At 40.7% G+C, this 22,246-nt stretch overlaps 1 protein-coding gene across 10 annotated transcripts in view; it reads right to left on the bottom strand.

Moving 5' to 3' along the window:
• The window catches only part of Lrrc7 (leucine rich repeat containing 7), a 688,618-nt gene that overhangs the window by 11,927 nt on the left and 654,445 nt on the right, over positions 1-22,246 (bottom strand). For 8 of the 10 annotated variants that reach the window (XM_060392420.1, XM_060392425.1, XM_060392428.1 and 5 more), the window contains 2 exons: positions 18,566-18,640; positions 1,427-5,849 (listed from right to left, as the gene is read on the bottom strand). In XM_060392420.1, coding sequence (XP_060248403.1) covers positions 5,742-5,849; positions 18,566-18,640 — 183 coding nt within the window. In that variant the 3' untranslated portion in view covers positions 1,427-5,741. Of the gene's footprint in view, positions 1-1,426; positions 5,850-18,565; positions 18,641-22,246 lie in introns of those variants that run through there. The other 2 variants (XM_060392426.1, XM_060392421.1) reach the window with 2 other exon arrangements.

Raw genomic sequence — 22,246 nt, 5'->3', positions numbered from 1 at the left:
AGAGTGCCCAGCAGAAAACTGTCTTACATCTATAAACGCTGCACTTCAAAGACATACGACTAAATGCTTTGGTTGTACCATGTACCTTAAGCTTCTGAGATCAGAATCCTATTGTAAAAGTATGTGAGTTTGGTTTTGAAAACAAGACTCTATGTGAGAGAGTTTTCTGTCTGTTTGGCTGTATGCTCATTATTATATTTTAAAATAGGAAAAAACAACCCTCCAACCCTACAAACAGTACACTTACTCAAAGTGGGAGAACAACTTTCAAAGGGAGGGAAATATTGAATGGCCCCTTGGCCCCCCTTTTCCCACATCAGTTCATATAGACAAATGGTGCTAACTGAAAGGATAAAACAAGAGCCATGATATATATATATATGAGGAAATTGTGGTGAATTTGGAAACTTGCGTGCTGGGGACTGGCCATTGCTTCTGCTTTAGGCAGGTCTACACCAGTACAATGTTAGAAAAGGAGGTACAGGGTTTTAGCATTTTCTATATAAGTGCTGCCTGGAATTTCCCAATATTTAATTATTTATGGTGTTACCAGGAACAAAATCAAGCCAAAATGAGAGTGTGTTTTGAAATTTGTAAGAAAGGGATGCACCCCTCATCTCCTGTCTATTTGCACATCCTGGGTCCTGCCTGTCATTAATTTTTTTTAAATTAACTATATATCACAATTTATTCACTTTGTATCCCAGCTGTGGCCGCCTCCTTTACCCCTTCCAATCCTTCCCTCCCTCTTATCTCTCTATGTCCCTCCCCTAGTCCACTGATAGGGGAGGACCTCCTCCCTTTCCACCTGACCCTAGCCTATCAGGTCTCATCATGACTGGCTGCATTGTCTTCCTCTGTGGCCTGGTAAGGCTGCTCCCCCTCAAAGGGAAGGTGATCAGAGAGCCAGCCACTGAGTTCATGTCAGAGACAGTCCTTGTTCCCATTACTAGGAAACCCACTTGGAGACTGAGTCTATGGGCTACATCTAAACAGGGTTCTAGGTTATCTCCATGCATGGTCCTTAGTTGGGGTATCAGTCTCATAGGACCCCCAGGGCCCAGATTTTTTGGCTCTGTTGGTCTCTTCTTGGAGCTCCTGTCCACTCCATGTCTTTCTACCTCCCCCTTCTTTCATAAAATTCTATGTATTCTGCCCAAAGTTTGGCTATGAGTCTCAGACTCTGCTTTGATATCTCGATCAGTAGAGTCTTCTAGAGGCAGTGTGTGGTATTGGCCTTTCATTTTTAAAATTTTCTCCCTATTTAGGGTGATGTTATAGAACCCACCTGCAGAACTCAGGTAGTAAAGATACCACTAAAGTTGAAATTACTAGTTCCTATCTACTTATTTCTCCCCCCCCCCCCCCAAAAAAAATGTCTCATCAGAAAATCAAGACTATCACATAGTGAGAAAGGAAGATGACCCACATTCCTTCATTTTTATTGTTGGCTTTAAAATAAAATCTTAAAGTGGTCTTTCCATGTTATTGTTTCAGAACTGTTGAACTCTCTAGGGTAGAAGGCAGGCATTTCTATTCTCACAGGAGTGTTTTCAGGAAATCTCACAGTGTTAAAGATTGGGAAGACTAGTAGGTACCCCAGCAAACAAGCAGCTCAGAAAAAGTCCCTCTGTATGGCAAAAATCTAACACTTAGAATAGAGAAGCAACGGCGGAAGTAAACACAGAAGTAAAACGTGGCTTTGTTAAGGCACTGCCACCCTCACATACCTGTTTCCAGCCCTCACAATGGTAAACACTGGCTCTTCCCCTAGGAGAATTCCTTTCAAAATGGGGTGGAATCCCTCAGCTGATATTCTGGGTCTTCCAGCAGCTGGAGCTCTGGAGGTTACCTGTGCCTGTCTCCACTGGATGGAAACAACACCCACCTCCTATAAACAGCATGGATGTGTAGGCATGAGTCTACAGAAGGATAGAAGCTCTGAGAGGAGACCAGCTTTACATGCCAGAAGCAGCAATGTCCCCAGATGAGTCAGAGTAGAGTTGGAAATGCGGTTGTATCTGTCTTAGTCTTGCATATGGGTGTTGTGGGAAACACACTGCATCCTGGACACTAAAGGAGCTAGACAGTTGTGCAGGAGACCCAACACACATGTTTCTTGTAACAGATTCTATGTTCCACAGTGCACACCCAATTTCCCTCAGCCCATTCTCTATTTGATTGACATAGTATGTTTTTCAGGGCAAAGTGCCTCTCCTAGGATTGCTAAGGAAAAAACATTTGTATAAGCAGTCTTGAATCTAGAAAGTTTACAGGAAGTCATGGGTGGGTCAAGAAGCTACACCCATGAGAGGAAAGTGGGTGTGTTACTGAGTGAGTGTGAACATTGGTTAAACCATGGAAAGATAAGCATTTCTGCCACAGGGCTTTCGCTGGCCTGCTGTTTTTGTTTTAAAGGCCCCATCTTCTTAGTTGACTGAACTAATCCTAACTTGTTACTTTTGGCTGATCTAGTGTTTCAGTGAATCTGTGGGTTGGTTGCCATTTCATGGATCAGTCAGATATGATTGAATGAATTCACTAATGTAAGGGTTCAAGTGGCAGTCTGATAACCACATGACTTTTGATCTGATTCATATTCCTACTCTCCATGAGAGTATGTTCACTGGAATAGATATCCTCAGTCTTTCTGCCAAAGAGAAGCAGAAAATGATCGACAGCTCAAACCCGGTGGAAATAAGAGCTGAAATAAACACTGTTTTCCAAACTTTTACCCTGTGGTGTGTACACTAGACAAGTTTTATGTCTAAAAAGTAAGCATTTCCGGGTTTCTCCATCTAATATTTCAAAAAAATTGGAAACATTTCTCTTGATATTTGAATTTGTATATCAGAGTTCTTCATAATTTTCTATCCTCTGTCCTTTTTCTCTTTGCCTCACACATGGTAAAGGGGAACGCAATCCCACTTTCAATGAAAGAGTGACCGCAATGCTTTGCACGCACTCTTGTCTAGAAACAATGCAGTGCTGGTTCATACCCTTGCTGTAGCACTGTTATCTGTGGAGGCAGGGATCCAAGGCAAAGCCCGGACAATTCTAGACAATTCTAGGGTAGGCAGAGGCTTCAGTCAGTGCAACATGTGTTTTGTGTTGCCTGGCAATCTAGGGTCCCCTAAATAAAGTGTTTATGGCAAAATACTATATGCCTTGTGAGATATTTTTACAGTTGTCCCTTACTGACTATTTATCTTGCAAACCCCACAGATTCTGGCTACTAATTGTCAGTATTTGTTCTTCCGACCTCTAAAGTCTCCAGCCTCTTCCTATTGATCCATGTCTATAAGCAGCGTCCTTGGCAGAAGATCCAGGACCCATCAAGAGGTAGAGATTTCACAGTGCCACCAGGAATTCCACTTCTTTGTGTTGTAGATTTTTCTTTTTCTTTCTTTCCTTTTTAAGGCACACTCTTGACTTTTATTTTTAATGTGAACATGAACCAAATTCTAGTTTCAGGCAGGAAATTAGTTACTCAGAAACAAAAAATCAATACCTCTGAATTACTGGCTCAGGCCTCCTCTAAAATCAATGAGAAGCTTCCCACCACAAGTGATTAATGATGCCACTGACTTAAGACAGAAAATGCCCTTTCGTGTAAGCATCTGCTATCAGTCTGTAGCCTGGACTATATCCACACTTTTCCCAATAGGCCAGGAATCCTCCTTTTCCTTGCCCCATTGCTGAACCTCACAGAAGAAAGTGTCAAAGGCCCAGGCGATGTCATCCACCAGGAGGGGGCTCCATTCTCTCAGCTAAAGGCCTTTGTGCTCTGACACAAGAAATCACCTGGGAAGCCCCCTACCTGGCTACCTCCTACCTGTCCTGTAAGAGGCGGAGCAGCCCTGACAGTGCTTTCTGGGTGTTTCAAACCACTATACTTTGCTCTGAGCTTGGCTGGCTTCTCTGATTAAGGCTGAGCCTAGGACATTTGCTATAGTGATGTGCCATAAATTTTTGACACAGAAAATTGGGCTTTGAAAAACCCTTGTCATCAGAAGCTCTCAATACATTAAAACACACTTACAAGTAGCTTCTGTGTGTTATGCAAAATAAAAGTCCAATCTAGAATCAGTAGCTGTCAAAGTCTATAAAATCATGGTATTGTGTCACCCTGATATAAGTCAATACCAAAGCTAGTGCACAGACTGTAAAATGAAGTAACATTTGTCTCCAAGTGATAAATTGTATGCCAAAAAACCACTGTAGTTCTAATAAGTGGCACTCATTTTAATAGATCCTACAAAAATACAATATTTTCAATGTCCCCATAAAACATAAACTTACAAATATTATCCTCAGAGCTCTGGTGACATTCACATGTGGTTCTATTGTAAAATTCTATAGAATATTTTAAACTCTAGCAAGTGAGAAAACTTTATTATATAAAAAAGTGATGTAGATATAGGAGGGAATGTATAAACCAATTACGAAGTTGATCCGAAATTTTAAATCAACATTTTAATCAAATCAATGACTACTATAAAAAGAAATATTTTTAAAGGATTGTAAAACAAAATTTGAATTTTCATGAAGGGAAACAGAATGTAAAAATATACATTAACTAGTATGGTTGCACTATATTAATTTCATTGTAACTGGTTTTTTTGGAGCAAAAAAAAAAACATTTTGTATATTTCTGTCCACTAAAACCAGGCATTAAGATTAATGATATCAGTATACCACAGCTCTGAGAAATTATATCTGAAGTTTCATATTTCAATACCAAAATTTTGAAATCACCCACCATCGCTTTCTAACAAGTCTCTCTCTATAATAAATGTTATCAATCCCCAAAATTCATTTAAAATGATTTAAAAGTAGCAAATTAAATTAAGCAGCACACAGATAAGTTCCACATTTACAGCAAATGAATCACAGGGGCCACAGTTCATAGTCAACATAATCCCCAGGAAACATAACATTAAAGCATTAAGCCTTCCCTGCCGTCCATCACTGCTTCTGGTTGTGGCGAAGAGAGCGATCCGCACCACCCGTGCTCTGTCTCTGAAGTCTGCTTGTTTCCTGTTAATTAGCTAGTGGCATTGAACAGATTCAACCTTCTCCGATTTTACTCAGATCCCAGAGATTAATAGATAATTTATGAACTATTTCACTCTGCCATGGGAATTTAGCAAATGGCTGTGGAACCAAATATAAATACTTTATACTTTATGTACAGTTGCTTCCATAAGGCTTAATCATGGAATTTTTTTTATTGAAAAAGATATTTTAAGATATATTTTCTTTCTCAATCCAAGATGTTTACGAAAATATCGTTTTTCTATATTCTTTTTTTGTATATATGCCAACATATACCTTGTGCTAGAAATACTTTATGGGGATTACAACTCTTTATGTACAACTTTTGAGGCAGTATTTCTGATGGAGAGCAGAATTTGTAAAGAGCTTGTGTGTGCTTCCGTGCTCTGAAATTATAGGAAATCCACTTTGAGAAGACAACTTATTTGATTAAAAAACATAAACAGAAACAAAACTGCACCAATGCACAGCCAGAGGCTGCCCTGGAACTGATACAGAACCGCGAGTGAACGGCATATTTATAGGTAACATTTTTCAAGGTGGTCAAGGCTAACGTACAATATTATACACCTGGCACTGATGTTTGCCATTGGTCCAGCAACTGGCAAAATGTGTTTCTATGTATAAATTTATTTTTGAACATTAGCTCTGGCCAGACATATCTTCACTATTTATAAAAACATTTAGACAGTGAGCTCACGCTGAATAACTAGGTCTACTGTGTTCTGGAAGCTCTTCAGTAGTAAAACAGCTTTTTCATGTTCCATATGTACAAAACTGTGTCCATTTGCCTGAAAACACACAAACAAAACAGATCATTCAATGCCAACAGTTTACTCCTTCTGCAGCACTGCAAAAGCGGCCCAAAGGAGCATAGCACAGTAAAATCTTAAAACTCAGAGTGAAATGACTTTAACCAACATTTGTAAATGCCCAGTATTTCCTTGCTTGTATGCAATCATAATGTCCTACTGGTTAAGACCAGTCAGATGTTCTGATGACACAGCAGTTCAGTTTCACCGTGTTGTTCCGGGCTTTGTTGTTTGGGTTTTGCTATGCTAGAGATAGTGTTCAGGTCCTATGAGCAAGTGCTTTGCAACAGAGCCATGCCCAGCCCTGTGGCTCCCATTTGTGTGTACAAGTTCCTAGTTGAGGTGGAGTTAGTTGACATTATTACTGGCACATACTCACCAGTATATTTAATTTTTTTTTAAAATTTTCACTAATGTGTATGTGTCTCTATGAATGCTTGCCATATGTACATGGAAGTCTGTGGAGTCCAGAAGAGTCACTGAATCCCCTGGAAATGGGGTTGAGCATGTCATGTGTTGTCTGGCACGGGTGTTAGGAACCAAACTCAGGTCCTCTAAAAGAGCAACAAGGCTTCTAACCACCGAGTCACCTCTCCAGCTCCATGCTACATATTTTAATCATGCTAAATATGAATGGACACTTCTAGCACTAGTCTCATTCCTATCTACTGAAAAATAGTTGATTAAATATTCTTTTAATTAAAAAAAATCTATTAGTAAATGCTAGTGTTTCCAGTATGTACAAATTGGTTTTAACCCAGCTCAATGAATCCATGTCTTAGGAACAAAACTCAGTGACATTAGTCACAGAGAAAGTCTGCAGTCTTTAGCTAAAGGTTATCAGAAGTAAGACATCAAAATTTATTTAAAATGTAATCAGCCTGTTGGAATTTCAGAACCAAACTGTCTGCTGGTGTCACAAAATGTACATTTGGTCTCTCTAACTAGTGTTAATCGTCTTTTCTTTTCTTTATATTAAACAGCAAATTGTCTTACTGGAATTATTTTCATTCTTAATTTATGGATAGATAGGTCCATATGCCCCCAAAGGATAAAACTAAATTAAAACACAAAATTATTGAAATTTGGAATAAGTCTCTGCCACCCAATAAGTGACAGTTACATAAGCATTTCCTTGCAGGAAAGAGTCAGTTAATCGGGTTGCTTTGCAACATATAGTATTAGAACCTGTAATTATGTGCATGTGTGCATGCATGTGTATATGTTTTGTTTGTATGCGTGAGTGTGTGTGTAGCTTAGTGTGTATGTGAGTGCATGTGGATGATATCAGGTGTCTTTGTCAACATCTCTCCACCTTACTTTCTGAGACAGGGTCTCTCACTGAAGCTGACGCACATCAGTTCAGCTGGACTGGCTGGCCAGCAAGCCTTACAGATCCTCTTGCTTCTGTTTCCCCAGTGCTAGGATTACAGGTACATGCTACTGTGCTCAGCTTCTTATGGTCCACGTGCCTGCACACAAACACTGCCTGTGAGTCAGCTCTCTAGCCTGACTTTTCCAGCTTTTAAGTTTAAGTGCACTCAAACTTAATCTGGGGACACACTCTTTTTGATGTTTTTAATATTTTAATTAACCATTCAATAGAAGTTAAAATGTTTTTACTGTCTTTATATCTTCCAAATTTCAAACATCATTGCACCTCAACAATACTACACACTTTTATAACTTATATAAAAATTATTACACATATTTTATTCCTAGTTAATTAAAATCAGATAGTAATGTGGTAAAGAAGGTTCAGAAGCCCTACATTGAGAACCATGGCACATCTATCAACATGGAACAACACACTGGAGAACAGGAAGGGAATCTGTGTTCTTAGGGCTACAAAGTTGCTTTGAACTAACAATGCTTGAGTTTACATTTTTTTATAGCACTCATTTGATACAAACACTGACTGGTTGACTTGAGTTACTCAGTGGCAGTGACAGAAGCTGAGTAGACCTGAGGGTGTGGGAGTTAAACTTTTTGCTTTAACAGCTGCAGAAGCAGCAAAAACAAACCTTCTTGCTTTACTTTATAGTAAAAAACAAAAACAAAAACGAAAAAATAAAAAACCTCCCCCCAAGCCAATGAGATTCCAGGAAATAGAACATGACATAAGGAAGTTCTTATTATCATTTTAGTTTGGTCATTGGGAACATAGCAAATCCTCAAGAAATATAAAAGTAGTTCATTGCAGTAGGAGGAATGTACTTACTGCTTTCAATTTGCTCAAAAGGTAAATTTTAGTTGTAAAGTACAATTTAATAATGGAATATTCAATGTCAAAGTTTAATAATTCCTTTGTTTCTGCTCAGATTCTTCAATCTGTAGCCTTAATCTAGAATTGCAAAGAACTCAAAGACCCCTGAGACTTTTTCAATGAAGTAGCCAACATCATTATATTTCAAACTGTCGGGGTGAAGAACTTCTGGATTAGAGACCATAAATCATATATTATTTACCATTAGATCCAACATATACTTACTGGTGCTAAAAAAATAAGTGTCAGTGATGAGATGAGTCATCAAAACAAATAAGTAGGTGTGAAATTGCATGCAGTGTTTATTGGAAGATCTTTAAAGATTATTGGTGCTCTCCCAGCATGACCTTTCCCCTGTTGTGAGCCGACCGACCAGGGAATTGTGAGAGGCACTGGAGATGAGATCTAACATAATGGAATTGGGAGGCTTATGGTGAGTGAACAGAAGCTGTGGGGCAAGGCTTCAGTTAAAGAAGGGGTCAGTAGTCTTGAAGAGGTAGGCAGAGACAAGATAGACAGACAGATAATAGAGAGCTGGACAGATAGATGGAAACAGGGAGACAGATCACATAGACATCACATAGACTGCCCCTTGGAAAACAGGGGTTTATCCACAGTGGTTAGCATGGTGCTTTGGTATAGTTTTTCTGGATGTTGTAAGGTGGTAACTCTTCTTTCTGGTTAAATGTTATTTATTTACTTTTTTTTTTTTGAGACAGAGTCTAGCTATGTGGTTCAGGGTGGTATTGAACTAATTTTCCACCTGCTACAAGTACATGGGTGGATGCTACTATTCCCAGCCTTAAGAATTATTTTAAAAATAGTAATTAAATTTTTTATTTAATATTTTATTACATTTTTATTAATTATTATTTTTTGTTTATGTTTATGCATGTGGATGCAAGTGTGCCATGGCACATGTGTGAAAGTCAGAGGAAAACTTTTGGAAGTCAGTTTTCTCTTTCCATCATGTGAGTCCTAAACTTAGGTCACCATGCCTGCACCTTTACCTGCTGAGCCATCTCATCAGCCCTGAGAATTTTATTGTTGTGGCCTGTTTTCTTGGAAGGCTGTGGCAGAGGAGAATGGAGAATCAGGTTGAAGTCAAGAGCTCTGTCCCAGAGAACACACAACCCCAGAATAGAAGAGCTCAAAATAACTTACATCATGTCTGTGACCACAAACATTGGATACCTGCTTTCATCTTAGTTTAGAAAGGGACTGGACTCAGAGTCACTGACTCTGTAATTTTTATAATTAAATAAAGATGAAAGAAACCCTAGCTTGCAACCAGCAGAGTATGGTTGCTGAGCAGAGGAAAGCTGTTCTAGTGGGGGCATCAATGCAGAGCACAAATTCAATGATGTTTTGGAAATAAATACATAGGAAGCATCGCACATATGACATGTAAATTTGCACAAAATATAAAGGCAAACAGTAACATGGAGCAATGCTAAATGAGGGAACATTTGAAATGTCACATTTGATTGCATATACAGCATATATACACATATGTTTTATATAAGCATTATCAAACTCAAATAAAATGTGTGCAATTTTGAGAAAATTCGTGAAAATTTGAGGAAAGATGTGGCTAATGGTTCCTTCAGGGTCTCTGTTGTTTGTGGTTTTTAATCACCAACTAGAATAAACTATATATAACTTATTTATAATGCCTTGAGTTTAGCGCTTTAAGGACACAGAACTTCATTTGAACCTTAAAAATATTTCTCATTTTCTCATTTTTTTTGTAGTTTGGGGGGGGGGGATTTTTAAAAATGTAGAACAATGAGAGGGCTGCCGCCCTTTCATCATGAGTCAGGATAGTGATTGTGAACCTGTTCATCTGGGAGAGCACTCTGCACTTTTGGTGTAGCTTCCTCCTAGAAGAAACATGGGCAAAGCAAGTTGAATGGAAGTGGTCACAGACTGTCTGCTGGGAAACATAGGGCTCTGTAAGACTCTGAAGCTCTTAAGAAGCTTTGTATGAAATCCTGAAACAGGAAGGGCTTAAGGTGGCTTTGCAACTTACTAGAACAAGGAACTCATTTACCAAAGATGTTTTAAAGAACAACAACAACAACAACAACAAAAAACCACTGTAAAGCTGCTGCTGGTTTACACTGTCAGATTGCTGCATGCTAAACCTTTTGAATACTGCTTCTTCTGTTTTTTTCATTTATTAAATTTTTATTTTTATATTAATTACAGCTTATTCACTTTGTATCCCAGATTCCTCCCTCATTCCTTCCCAAACCCACCCTGGCTTCCTCATCTCCTCTCATGCCCCTCTCCAAGTCCACTGATAGGGGAGGTCCTCCTCCCCTTCCATCTGATCCTAGCTTATCAGGACTCATCAGGACTGGCTGCATTATCCTCCTCTGTAGCCTGGCAAGGCTGTTTCCTCATTAGGGGGAGGTGATCAAAGAACCAGCCACTGAGTTCATGTCAGAGACAGTCCCTGTTACCCTTACTAGGGAACCCTTTTGGACACTGAGCTGCCATGGGCCACATCTGTGAAGGGGTTCTAGGTTATTTCCATGCATGGTCCTTGGTTGAAGCATCAGTCTCAGAAAAGACCCCTGGGCTCAGATTTCATGGTTCTGTTGCTCTCCTTGTGGAGCTCCTGTCCCCTCCAGGTCTTACTATGTCCCCCTTCTTTCATAAGATTACCTGCATGCTTCTTCTGTTTTTAAAGGAAAACTTCTTTCTTCTTGCACAGGTAAGCTGTGACAGTTTGCTTCTGGCAATATGTGTGGCCTACAGGCTTCCCTCTGGGTGTTCTGGAAGGTTAGGTAAGAGACTCCCAGTCCTGACTGATGTGGGACCCAGTGTGGGGGCTTTTCTGTACCTTCTATGAGTTCCCAGAAACTGTTATTTTTTTAAGTTTTGTTAATGATAGCTGAAGTCTTCTGAGTAAACAAGCTTTACTTAAGATGATTACACCCATGGGTCATTAAAGAGCCATAGAATCTTATTCTGACAAGGACAACTTGCCTTTTCCATCTCTGTACAGCTAGATGTAAACACCCACAGACATCTTGCCAGACCTCTGCAGAATCTGTGCTTATTCCGCCACTCTGTGCTCTGAAGGTACATGCCACTATGCCCCATGTGGTTCAGCTAGCCTCCATGTTAGAGTCCCTCAAGTCCATAGGGAACGTACAGTACCTTACGGCTGTTTTCTTCCTTGAGTCTCTCATTTTCCCTTCATGGTTTCACACTCACTGGTGTAAGCTCCTACCTTTCTTCCCTGTCTTTCTCACAAGCACTCATCTTCCTACACTCCCTCTGCCCTGCTCACTCCTCTTCCTGTGAGAAGCAGGGATGAACTCCGTTTTCTGTCACTGGGTGGAAGATCCCTTTTTCTTCTTTATATATCTTGTGGTCCCCAGGATCTCCAGTGGCTCCTGTCATGCTCTTCACTGGCTCAGTGAGGTAACACAGGAGGGTCAGCATCTGGGTCTTTATCTTTGCATGGCCATCATCTATCCCTCCTTCCAAGAAACAGCCTGTTCTCAGCCACCTCATGTTCTTACCACAGATAACGCCTCCTATGTGGACATCACAGAACCAAGTTCTTAGTGTTTCAAGGTACCCGTTACACTTGTCTCCTTATTTACAAACTCTTTTGATGATATGTGTCTTCGCTATCATTTAGGATTACTGTTACACTTTGTACATGAAGCACCCCCCAAATGCTGGTGGGATGTTGGGAATTTGGTTGGCAGTTGACAGTGAGTGATAAGGTTCTGATGTCTCTGACCTAATTAGTGATTATTTTCTAGACAGTGTAATAATATGGCAGCATTATTGGGAAGTAGTGGAGACTGAAAGGTGGGAGCTTCCTGGAAGAAGCAGGCCACTATCATATTTGTGTATGTTTTTGATATCTCATTTCTGACTCCTTCTTGCCATCTCTCTCAGCTTCCTATTGGACATGTGTTGAGCCACACTGGTCTGCTTTGTGCTTCCTACCATGAGGCTTTGCCTCAGAATGTGCCAGAATCAATAGAGCTAAGGAACCTTGGACAAGAGCATCTGAAACTCAAACAAAATGACCCTTTCATCCCTCATGTGTTTTGTCACAGCAATGGCTAAGAAGCATCTAACATTAACTTCTCATAAGACATTAATGGGGATATAGGGCCAAGTGCTCAGAGGTTAAAGAGCAGGACAGTTATGTAACAGGCCTAGTGCAGACCAAACTTCAACAGCAACATGAAACATTTAAAAACCACCCTAATTACACCTGCAAACAGCCCAAGTGTTCACTGGTAGATACAGTGGTTGACAGATATCCTTTAAACTTCTATATGAATTCACCCACAGTTTTAATGATTAGCACCAGGGCTGGGGAGATGACTCAGTGGTTAAGAGCATTTGTTGCTCATTAGAGGACCTGAGTTCAGTTTCCCACAGTGGCTCACAGACCATCTCAAGTCCAGTTCCAGGGGTTCCAATTCCCTCTTCTGACTTCCACAGGCACAAGGTATATACATGGTACATATATATACACATAGGTTAGGCATTCATACATATAAAATAAAAATAAACCAAAAATCTAGCAAAAGGAGAGAAATACATGGTTTATATTAGTGTTACCTTAATGATCTTATTTTGACTTCTTACAAATATAGTCTTGGACCAGGAGTTTGAGCCTAGTCTGGTCTACATAGAGAGTTCCAGGCTAGCCAAGGGCTACATAATGAGACCCTGTCTTAAGAAAAAAAAAAAGGAGGAAGGAAGGAAGTATAGCCTTGGACCAGGAGTACATATTACTAATTTCAAACCCTTCAGAATGATTGTAAGGTATAAGAAGTTATCCTCAATAGGCAACACATTGATATGCCTCATGTTAGAAAAAAAAAAGTCAGGTTCAGGTTTGGTAACCAGTAAAATATAGATGCTATTGGTGAATTCTCTGTAAGTTATGTACTTTCTCTTTTCCTCCCCCAGATAGGACTGTGTAAATGGATGTGGGGGTAGACAAAGTGCTTGGACTTTAGGCTGTAGTTGTGAATTCTATTACTCATTAGCAAGTAAAATTTCCTCCAATCTACTCATGTTCTCAACAAAGTGACTTCAGTCTTTGGGGGTCTCTGTGCACAGCTACACTTAGAATTGCAGTGTATATAATGAGTTTGGTCAATTTTTTTTTCAAGTAGAAAGAACATTAGAAAAAAAAGAATAGTAGATGTTAAGATAATAAAACTACCATTTGGATAATGGTTACTGATCAGAAAATACTCAGGGTGCAATCTAATGTGTGTGTGTGTGTGTGTGTGTGTGTGTGTTATTAATCACTTGTATAATTCCAGTTCTTTATCTTTTCTTCTTCTATACATTATTTTAGGTAAGGTTGCAAAGGACCAGCCCTTTGATCATAGAGTTGCTTCTATGCTGTTTTAAAGCAAAATAGCACTGAGTTGTGTGAAGTGTGTCTATGCAGGGAAGACAAATGGTCAAATACAGAAAAATCAGTCAAGTGTGTCTACAAGATCAACAGCCCTTTGAGCACACACCTTCATGCAATTCAGCTTTATGCTTGTCATTTCACAGCAGTAGAACAGAGTGGTAGGCAGCGTCATGTAGAGCTGGGAGGTCGCTAAAGTGCCTGAAACATCAGTACAGGAACATGGGCCTGCATCCTAGGTAACCGCATAGAAGCCAGGCTAGCACAAGTCTGTACGCCTAGTTCTGGTGAAGAAGAGTGAAGGCACAAAGATTCCTGGGGCTCCCTGGGGCTCCCTGGGGCTCCCTGGGGCTCCCTGGGGCTCCCTGGGGCTCCCTGGGGCTCCCTGGGGCTCCCTGGGGCTCCCTGGGGCTCCCTGTAGCTTATTCAGTCCAGCCAGTTGTGCGCTTAGGGTTCCATGGGAGGTTTCATCTCAAAAATTAGGGTGGAGGGTGGTATACGAAGATGTTTGACGTTGCTCTTTGACACTTTATTCATGGCCAACATGTATACACACATGTTTCACACATACACATGAGTTACACAATATGTTACAAACATACATTACACATATAAATTACACGTATACATGTTACATACATACACATAGGTTATACACATACATGTTACACACTCATATACACACACATATAAAATAGAGTCACAGAAAAGGAAAGATATCAGATCTGAAATATTTTGTCTTGGGAGGTGGGGAGTGACATCTCTTTGATTTCTTGTGTGCCCTTTGCTCTTTGTTGTCAAATCTTCCTTTTATTTAGATTTCTCAGGATTTTCATTGTCATTAAGCTTTGTAATATATTTGTCCAAGTGACAAACTGAAATACTGATTTTGTGATTGATAACAAACCACTTCCCAGCATTTTTAATGATTCAAAAGTGTAAAAATAAATCAAGAATATAGCTTATTTTCTCAGTTATGATGCTGGCAACTACCAAAGAATTTGTCTAATTTTTTTCTAGAGAATGTTATTGACTACTTTTGATTTTTAACTACTAAGAGTGAAACTAAAGATACAATAATTTTTTTTTATTAAGGTCTATGTGTTTTCCTTCTTTTCCTGACAGTTGACTATGAAATAAGTTTTAAAGTGAAAATGAAGTGTCACATCCCTGATGTCATTTGTGGAGAGAAGAGATTGGAGCTATGTTCTTGGTTTTTACTCAGTGACTTATAATTCCTTCCTACCTCCTGGGGTATCATCCTGTATATTTGGCAGCCAATGTGTAAATCTCAGGATTTGAAAACCACACCCTCCTGCCCCACTTGCAACCTTGCCAGAATTTCACAGGAAAGAACACCTGCTCATCCTACCAGGAGGCGTGAGCATCTTATTTCTACCTGCAGATGTGGTGCTTTCTTTTCTGAATATGAGCAGAAGACAGGTCCCTTTTCTGACGTGGCATGGGTGGAGGGGAACCTTCTCCCTTGTCTGAAGCTAGATGTGAATTTACCCACCTTGCCATTCTACTAAGCCAGAGATCTGAAATTAATTGGCTACATTTTTTTTAAGATTTTAATTTATTATGTACACTGTATTCTGCCTGCATGTATGCCTGCATGTCAGAAGAGGGCACCAGATATCACTATAGATAGTTGTGAACCACCAAGTGGTTGACTGGGAATTGAAATCAGCACGTTTGGAGCCATCTCTCCAGCCCCTACATTCTTTTCAAAGTCTTAGAGTCCTTTGAAGTTCAGTGAGGGGATGAGAACAAGTAAGAGAGTGAGGACAGGGAAGGAGGGAGAAGGGAGGGAGGACACACACACACAGAGACAGAGACAGAGACAGAGACAGAGACAGAGACAGAGAAAGAGAAAGAGAAAGAGAAAGAGAAAGAGAAAGAGAAAGAGAGAGCTTGCAAACCAAGTGTTGGAAAGTACTGTTAGTGAATTCTTGGCTGTCTTTTACAACTCAAAAAATTATCTAATTGAAATTTTGATCTGGCAGGGACCTTAGATATTAATATAAATTATATTATAGTTTATGTTTAGCAAATCCAAGCTCAGTAAATATGATGCAAACTGCTTAAAGTCAACATACCAGTTAGACCTTCAAAGACCAGAATTTTCCTAATGAAGTGGTAGTACAGAGAAATCTCAACTATTTTATGTCTGTTTTGTTCTTGTCCCAACTCAAAGGCCTTCTGCTGAATACTCTGCCTTGTGGAGACTGTTTATCTAGCCAGAGCTATGATGACATTGCTACAGCTCAAAGAAACCCATGATCTTTCCAGGCATCTACCATTTTCAGAAACCTGAGTAGCTGACAATGATCTTACTAGATAGTTTAAACATTTGTGAGTGGCTCACTGAAGTCCTGCCTGACTAGAAGGTGGCCACTTCAGTCTTCATGTCCTCTGCTATTAGGAGTCTCAGCTAGAGTAACCTCCACATCCTGCCAGGAGCCTAACCTGTCCCAGGTCTCCAGCTTGTCCCATAGATGCCCCACCGTGGTTTCCCTTATTTTTCCTACCCTTGCTCTCCTCACATATGATCCCCATCCTCCTTCCTCTCCCTATACCTTCTTCCACCCAGTTCTCTCACTTCATCCACTTCCAATATCTACTCTATTTCCTCTTGTGAGAGGGATTCAAGTACCCTCCCTTGGGCCCTCCTTGTTTCTTAGCTTCTTTGGATCTATGGATTGAAGCATGGTTATTCTGTACTTTATGGCTAATATCCACTTATAAGTGAGTACATACCATACGTGTCTTTCTGGGTCTAGGTTACCTTACTCAGGATGAGCTTTTCTAGTTCTATCCATTTGCCTGCAAATTTCATGACTCCCTTGTTTTTTTTTTATTTTATTTTTAATAGCTGAGTAGTATTCTATTGTATAAATGAACCACATTTTCTTTATCCATTTAGGACTTTCAGTGGAGGTAGGAGGGGCACCAATCTACCCACAAAACCTTCAACCCCAAATTTACCATGTACAGAGATAAAGATGGGGCAGATATTGAGAGAATGGCCAACCAATAACTGGCCCAACCTGAGACCCACCCTATAGGAGAGAGCCAGCCCCTGATACTATTAACAAAACTCTGCTATGCTTGCAGACAGGAGCCTAGCATGATTGTTCTCTGAGAGGTTCTACCCATCAGTGGGTAGAAACAGATGCTAAGACCCACAGCCAAACATTAGGCAGAGCTTGGGGAGCCTTGTAGAAGAGTTGAGCTAGAAGGACCCAGAGGGAACAAGAACTCCACCTCGAAGACCAACAAAGTCAACTAACTTAGTCCCATGGGGCTCACAGAGACTGAAACACCAACCAAAGAACATGCATGGACTGGACCTAGGCCCTCTACCTCTGTAGCTTATGGACAGCTTGGTCCTCATGTGGGACCCCTAGGAAGTGGAGTGGGGACTATCTCTGACATGGACTCTCTTCCCTGCTGGTGGATACTTTCTCTTATCTGGGCTGCCTTGTCTGGCCTCAACGGAAGATTAGTCCTTAATGTGACTTGATGTGCTGAGGTAGGTTAGTATGAGGTGGTAGGGCTCCCCTTTTCTGAGGAGAAAGGTGGGGGAAATAGGGGAAAATGGTGGGAGCAGGACTGGGAGGAGAGATTGGAGGGAGCTGCAATCAGGATGTAAAATGAATAAATAAATAAATTTAAAAATTTGGGAGGATAAATTACTACAGCAATCTTGTTCTTCCTCCCTTTTCTCTTTCTCTCCATATTGGGTTACATTAAGCTTCACTTTTCTGAGACTTTCTGTGAGTGTTCTGTATATAGAAGGCAAATGGCCTCTCAGAGCTGAAGGTCCCTGCATCCCTCTGACTGTTACTACAGAGCTGATGATGATTTTTTTTTCCTCACATGCCCAGTCTTCTCAGAGTAACTGAGGCCAGCACTAGCAATTTCAGGTAGTTCTATCATTTATATACTGGGGGACTTCTGCAAAATCATTAAACTTTGAGTACACTGGAACTTCTTAAGGGGTTTCCATATACTGTAGGAAATAATTAAAAACCTCTTATATGGGGAGTTAAATTTGGGGAGAATGAAAAAAAAGAATCAAATGGATATGGTTAACCCAAGCGTGTTTAACAGTTTAATGCTGTGGCTATTTTCTGATCATATGTACAGCTTCAAGTTTGAGGAATCCTTTCTTCACCTGACATTTAAAAAGTGTGACTTGTATTCTGGACAGGACAGCAGATAGACACAACCGTTTGTTACAGCCTTCAAAGAAACAAGTTCACTTATGACACGACTCACACTTCTTCCTCATGTAAAGTAACACAGATGCTCATCAGAGGCAATTATGTTTCGTTTTAGTTTATGTCTCATGGTTCATGTGTTCACACGTGTAGATTCCTGTGTCACCATGTGATTTCATCCAACCCAACAAGAATCTACAGTGTGCTGCCATGTTCTGGGGCCATGTCAGTGAATGGTAGACCCTGGGTAAGATATTTGCTAGAAAAGCCAGTAAGGCCACAGACAGCAGCATGGCAGGGCCCTGAGGAGAGATCAGGCCCACATGTAGACGAGGGACCCTTCTTACACATTTTAGAAGAAGGAAGAGTTTTTATAGACGGTGACTTATGAAACGTCCATAGTACATGCCAGTGGTCAAGTTGTCTCTGATTCCTGGCAGGTGTAGGGCAGGTGGGGGAGACTGTTAACCTGGGGCCTGTATGCAGAATCAGGTATGGAGGTAGGGAGGACAAGAATCTAGAATAAGCTGCTTTTATTACAGAAAAAAAATTACTTTAGTTTCAGGAATTGTTGTTCAATTCCTGATGGAGGGCTTTACAAAGTGGCATGGCCCTGGCTGACACTCAGGAAACAGGCTGAAAGCAGATGGGACTCTAATGCACAGTGAGAAGTAATAAACATATCAAGAGCCAGTCAGTGACTAGTTCAAGTACTCTACCCCCCACAGCACCACGTATACTTGTTTCAACCTGACATTGGCATGTCAACTTTTGTTTGTCTCACCTGAAGGATCTTATCACCGGGCTGTAGTAGGTTGGATGCTGGTCCATCAGGCTGAACCCTAGTAACAAAGATACCCTATAAGTCAGAAGTGACAAAGGTTAGGAGCATGTCACCAACAAGTAGGTGCACTTAATCACATTTTCATTTATACAGAAAACAGTGGAAACATCTTTTAAAAATCACAGTTTACACAGTTAAGCTTTATAATGGTTATAGTATTTAAAGTAGAACAATGCTCTACAGTCAAGTCAAGAAAAGCCACATGTAATATAAAGATTACTCTGTCCTAATAAATTACAATTGCAGTTTATATACCAACCTCACAGGCATCAATAGAAATGTATAAATTATGGTGCAGGCCATAATCCCAGTACTCAGGAGGCTGAAGCAGGAGGACTGATGTGAACTTAAAACAAAACAAAACAAAACAAAACAAAACAAAACAAAACTTTTTTCTTTTTTTTAAGACAGGGCTTCTCTGTGTAGCCTTGGATGTCCTGGACCTCATTCTGTAGACCAGGCTGGCCTTGACTCAGAGATTTGCTATCTGGCTGGATTGATGTGAATTTAATGGAAGTAGAGCTACATGAGGAGTTCTGGGCCAGCCTGGTCTGGGCTACCGTGTGAGACCATGTCTCTATAGTAAGCAAGTAAAACGACGAACAAATGAAAAACTAACCAAACCAACTTATACAAACAGAGAAACCAAACAACAACAATAAAACAGCGTTGCTAAATTTACTTGTAAATGGGAAAATTGGGTGTAAAAGGAAACTAAGGGAAAATCAAGACAGGTGGGTGAGGTGACTTCTCTGATCACTGGGGACACCTGTATTGTGATGACAAACACAGACCTGCAGTCATTTCCTCCTTGGTCTGGCAGACTACATGCACATTCACCCAGGACACTGCTACTGATTGCAGTTAGCTCCCATCTGGAAGCCTTCTCCTTCCCTTCGGTGCTGTGACAGGCAGAATGACAGTACTGTCCCAAACAAGCCTCTGTGTGTTTGGCTGCTGAGGTGGAGCTTCAACTCTTAACTGTGTCCCAGTTACTGAGCCTGATAACCCCTCTTCAGCTCACCAGGAAGACAGCTTAATAAGGTTTGTATAAAGTCAAACCACAGGGGGCTGAATTACTACTCAGTCACAGCCACAGTCCTGGAGGCCCTGAAATGCAGAGCCCAGCTACTTGGAGAACAGGAAGGTGACATCTATGGCATGCTTACTTTCAGTAACAGCATCATGGCTGCAGCATTTGATCACTGTGGATTTACTTTGAAAGTGACTTTTGTAGTGGCCTAAGCTTTCTAGAGCTGTTATTGCCTTTTTCCCCCCTAAGACTTTGTTACTTATTTCCAGTCAATAAATTTCATAAACTAAGATACTTCTATTTCTGTAGCCCCCTTCTTGCTCTTTCTGTTGTATTCCCAGAATACTGGGAAAAGAGAGATAAAAGAGAGAGCAGTGAGGGTGTCTTGGGATCCCAGTCTTGTTATTTGTGTGCTGTTTCAGGGTCCAGTGCCTCAGTGCTCCACTGTTTGTGTAATGCATAGATCCTGCTTTGGGAAAAGACTCCAACTAAGTGTGACCCAATCTGAGTCTCAAAGACAGTGGGAGCAATTGGAGATGGTCACGTCTTTCAACAACTCACTCTCTTCTGAGACTTGGAAGAATATTTAGACATTGGTGACAGAATTTGGTGGGAATAATCAGACTTTTATAATAAAAATTTAGATGAATAACATTCTTTCTAGTAAAAAAATGTATCTTCTAAGTTTCTGGGACAACAGGAAGCCATCTGGTTGGCATCTCAGCAACTCATAGCTGTGCTGGGAGGATTTAGGCATGCTCATATTCTGATGTGGGACAGTGTGAAATGTGTTGCAAGCTATCAAGTAGTACATTCAAAAGTGCACTAACATTCCCTGATCTGAAGTTACAGCCACACCATCTTGCTCCAGGAAGGTAATCCCTCCCCTGCACATCTCTTTACATTGAACAATATGTATTTGGCTCTTTTCTGCAACAAATCTGCACAGCTTTAGTGATTTAAAACACCACCATGATTACCATCTCACAGTGCTGGTTTCTCACCCTGCTGTCATGGTGCCAAATCAAAGGCATGGGGAGTGTGGCTTAAATGGTCCTAATGTGGAGCACTCGCTTTTCCATTGTTCTAGAACAGCCTGTAGGGATGTGCAGACTTTTTTGTTTGTTTATTGAGACAGAGTTTCTCTCTGTGTAACCTTGGCTGTTCTGGACTTGATTTGTAGACCAGGCTGGCCTTGAACTCACCGCAATCTGCTTGCCTCTGCCTCCCTGAGAGTTAAAGGTGTGCACCACCATATCTGGCTCAAATAAAGCAAGCCCTCTTCTTCTTCCTCTTCTTCTTCTTCTTCTTCTTCTTCTTCTTCTTCTTCTTCTTCTTCTTCTTCTTCTTCTTCTTCTTCTTCTTCTTCTTCTTCTTCTGATTTTATGACACAGGGTTTCTCTAGGTAGTCTTGGCTGTCCTGGAACTTGCTCTGTAAACTAGGCTGGCTTTGAACTCACGGAGATCTGCCTGCCTCTGCCTCTCAAGTGCTGGGATTAGAGGTGTGGGCCACCACTGCCTAGACGTGCAGATTCTTTGCTGATGACTGCCTCTTTGTTTCTTTTTTCAGAGACAGCAATGGACTATCTCTGTGACCATATCTCCCTCCTACTATAGCCAGGGGAGATTTCCACTCTCCTTGTATCCATCCGGTTAGTCTGGGGTAATCTCAAGGTTATTAGCCATCACATATCCAAAGTCCCCTTTACTATGTGACATGCTATATACGGGAAACTAGAATGTGGCCACATTTGGAGAATCATATTTTCTGTCTGGCATACTATAGCCATAGCCAACACTGCTTTGGAGTTAGCCTTCTATGTGTAGCATTTACAAACTGGCAAGTCCATTTTCAAATACATAATGCTTCTTAATTTGTGAATTGTATATAAAATGGCACATGAGAGAGAGAGAGAGAGAGAGAGAGCTGTCTTAGGTGGGCAGAGGCATATAGAACACTTGGGAAGTAGACAGTTCCACAGATGATCAATAACCAACAATATAATATTTGAAGGTCTTACAGTTGAGTTGAATTTGAGCATCTTTACCCAGCAAAGCCCACATTGAGAGTGTTCTTCCATTCACTTTCAAGAAGTTGTTTCTCTCAGTGAGAATATCAAAGGCCAACATTTGTCATCTTTACTTGAATCCCACAGGTAAAGGGACTAGCTTCTCTTACATTGGGAATGAGTGCTGGAAAAGTCCCTCTTGCCTCATCTGTGAACTCCTTGTGGTGGCTCATGGTAACAATGGCTCTAATCTTTAGCTACTTGCCATGAAGGACCTGGGTTCCATCTGAGAGCTTTCCAGTAATTCCTAATAACTTCCTGAAACTCTTCCCATGGTTGTTCCAACACAGAATCATCAGATCTTCATATGGCTGACAGAACTGCTCTAATTTATGGCATCTCTGAGTATGTGTGTCTAACGCCTCTCACTTCATGATGACCTTTGTGGTTCTTCTGTGGTGCAGACATAGTTTATCTTGGTCATCCTCCTAGGTGCTGTCTCATGGCAGAGCGACATCGTGGATGCTATAAAATTCTTTCCAAAGACTGACTCATTGTTTTCTGCAGATACTAACATTG

This window comes from Meriones unguiculatus, chromosome 10 (assembly GCF_030254825.1).
Source record: "Meriones unguiculatus strain TT.TT164.6M chromosome 10, Bangor_MerUng_6.1, whole genome shotgun sequence".
NCBI classification, from domain to species: Eukaryota; Metazoa; Chordata; class Mammalia; order Rodentia; family Muridae; genus Meriones; species Meriones unguiculatus.
Note: the sequence above shows the minus strand (reverse complement) of the source record. Positions and strands in the feature narration are given on the sequence as shown.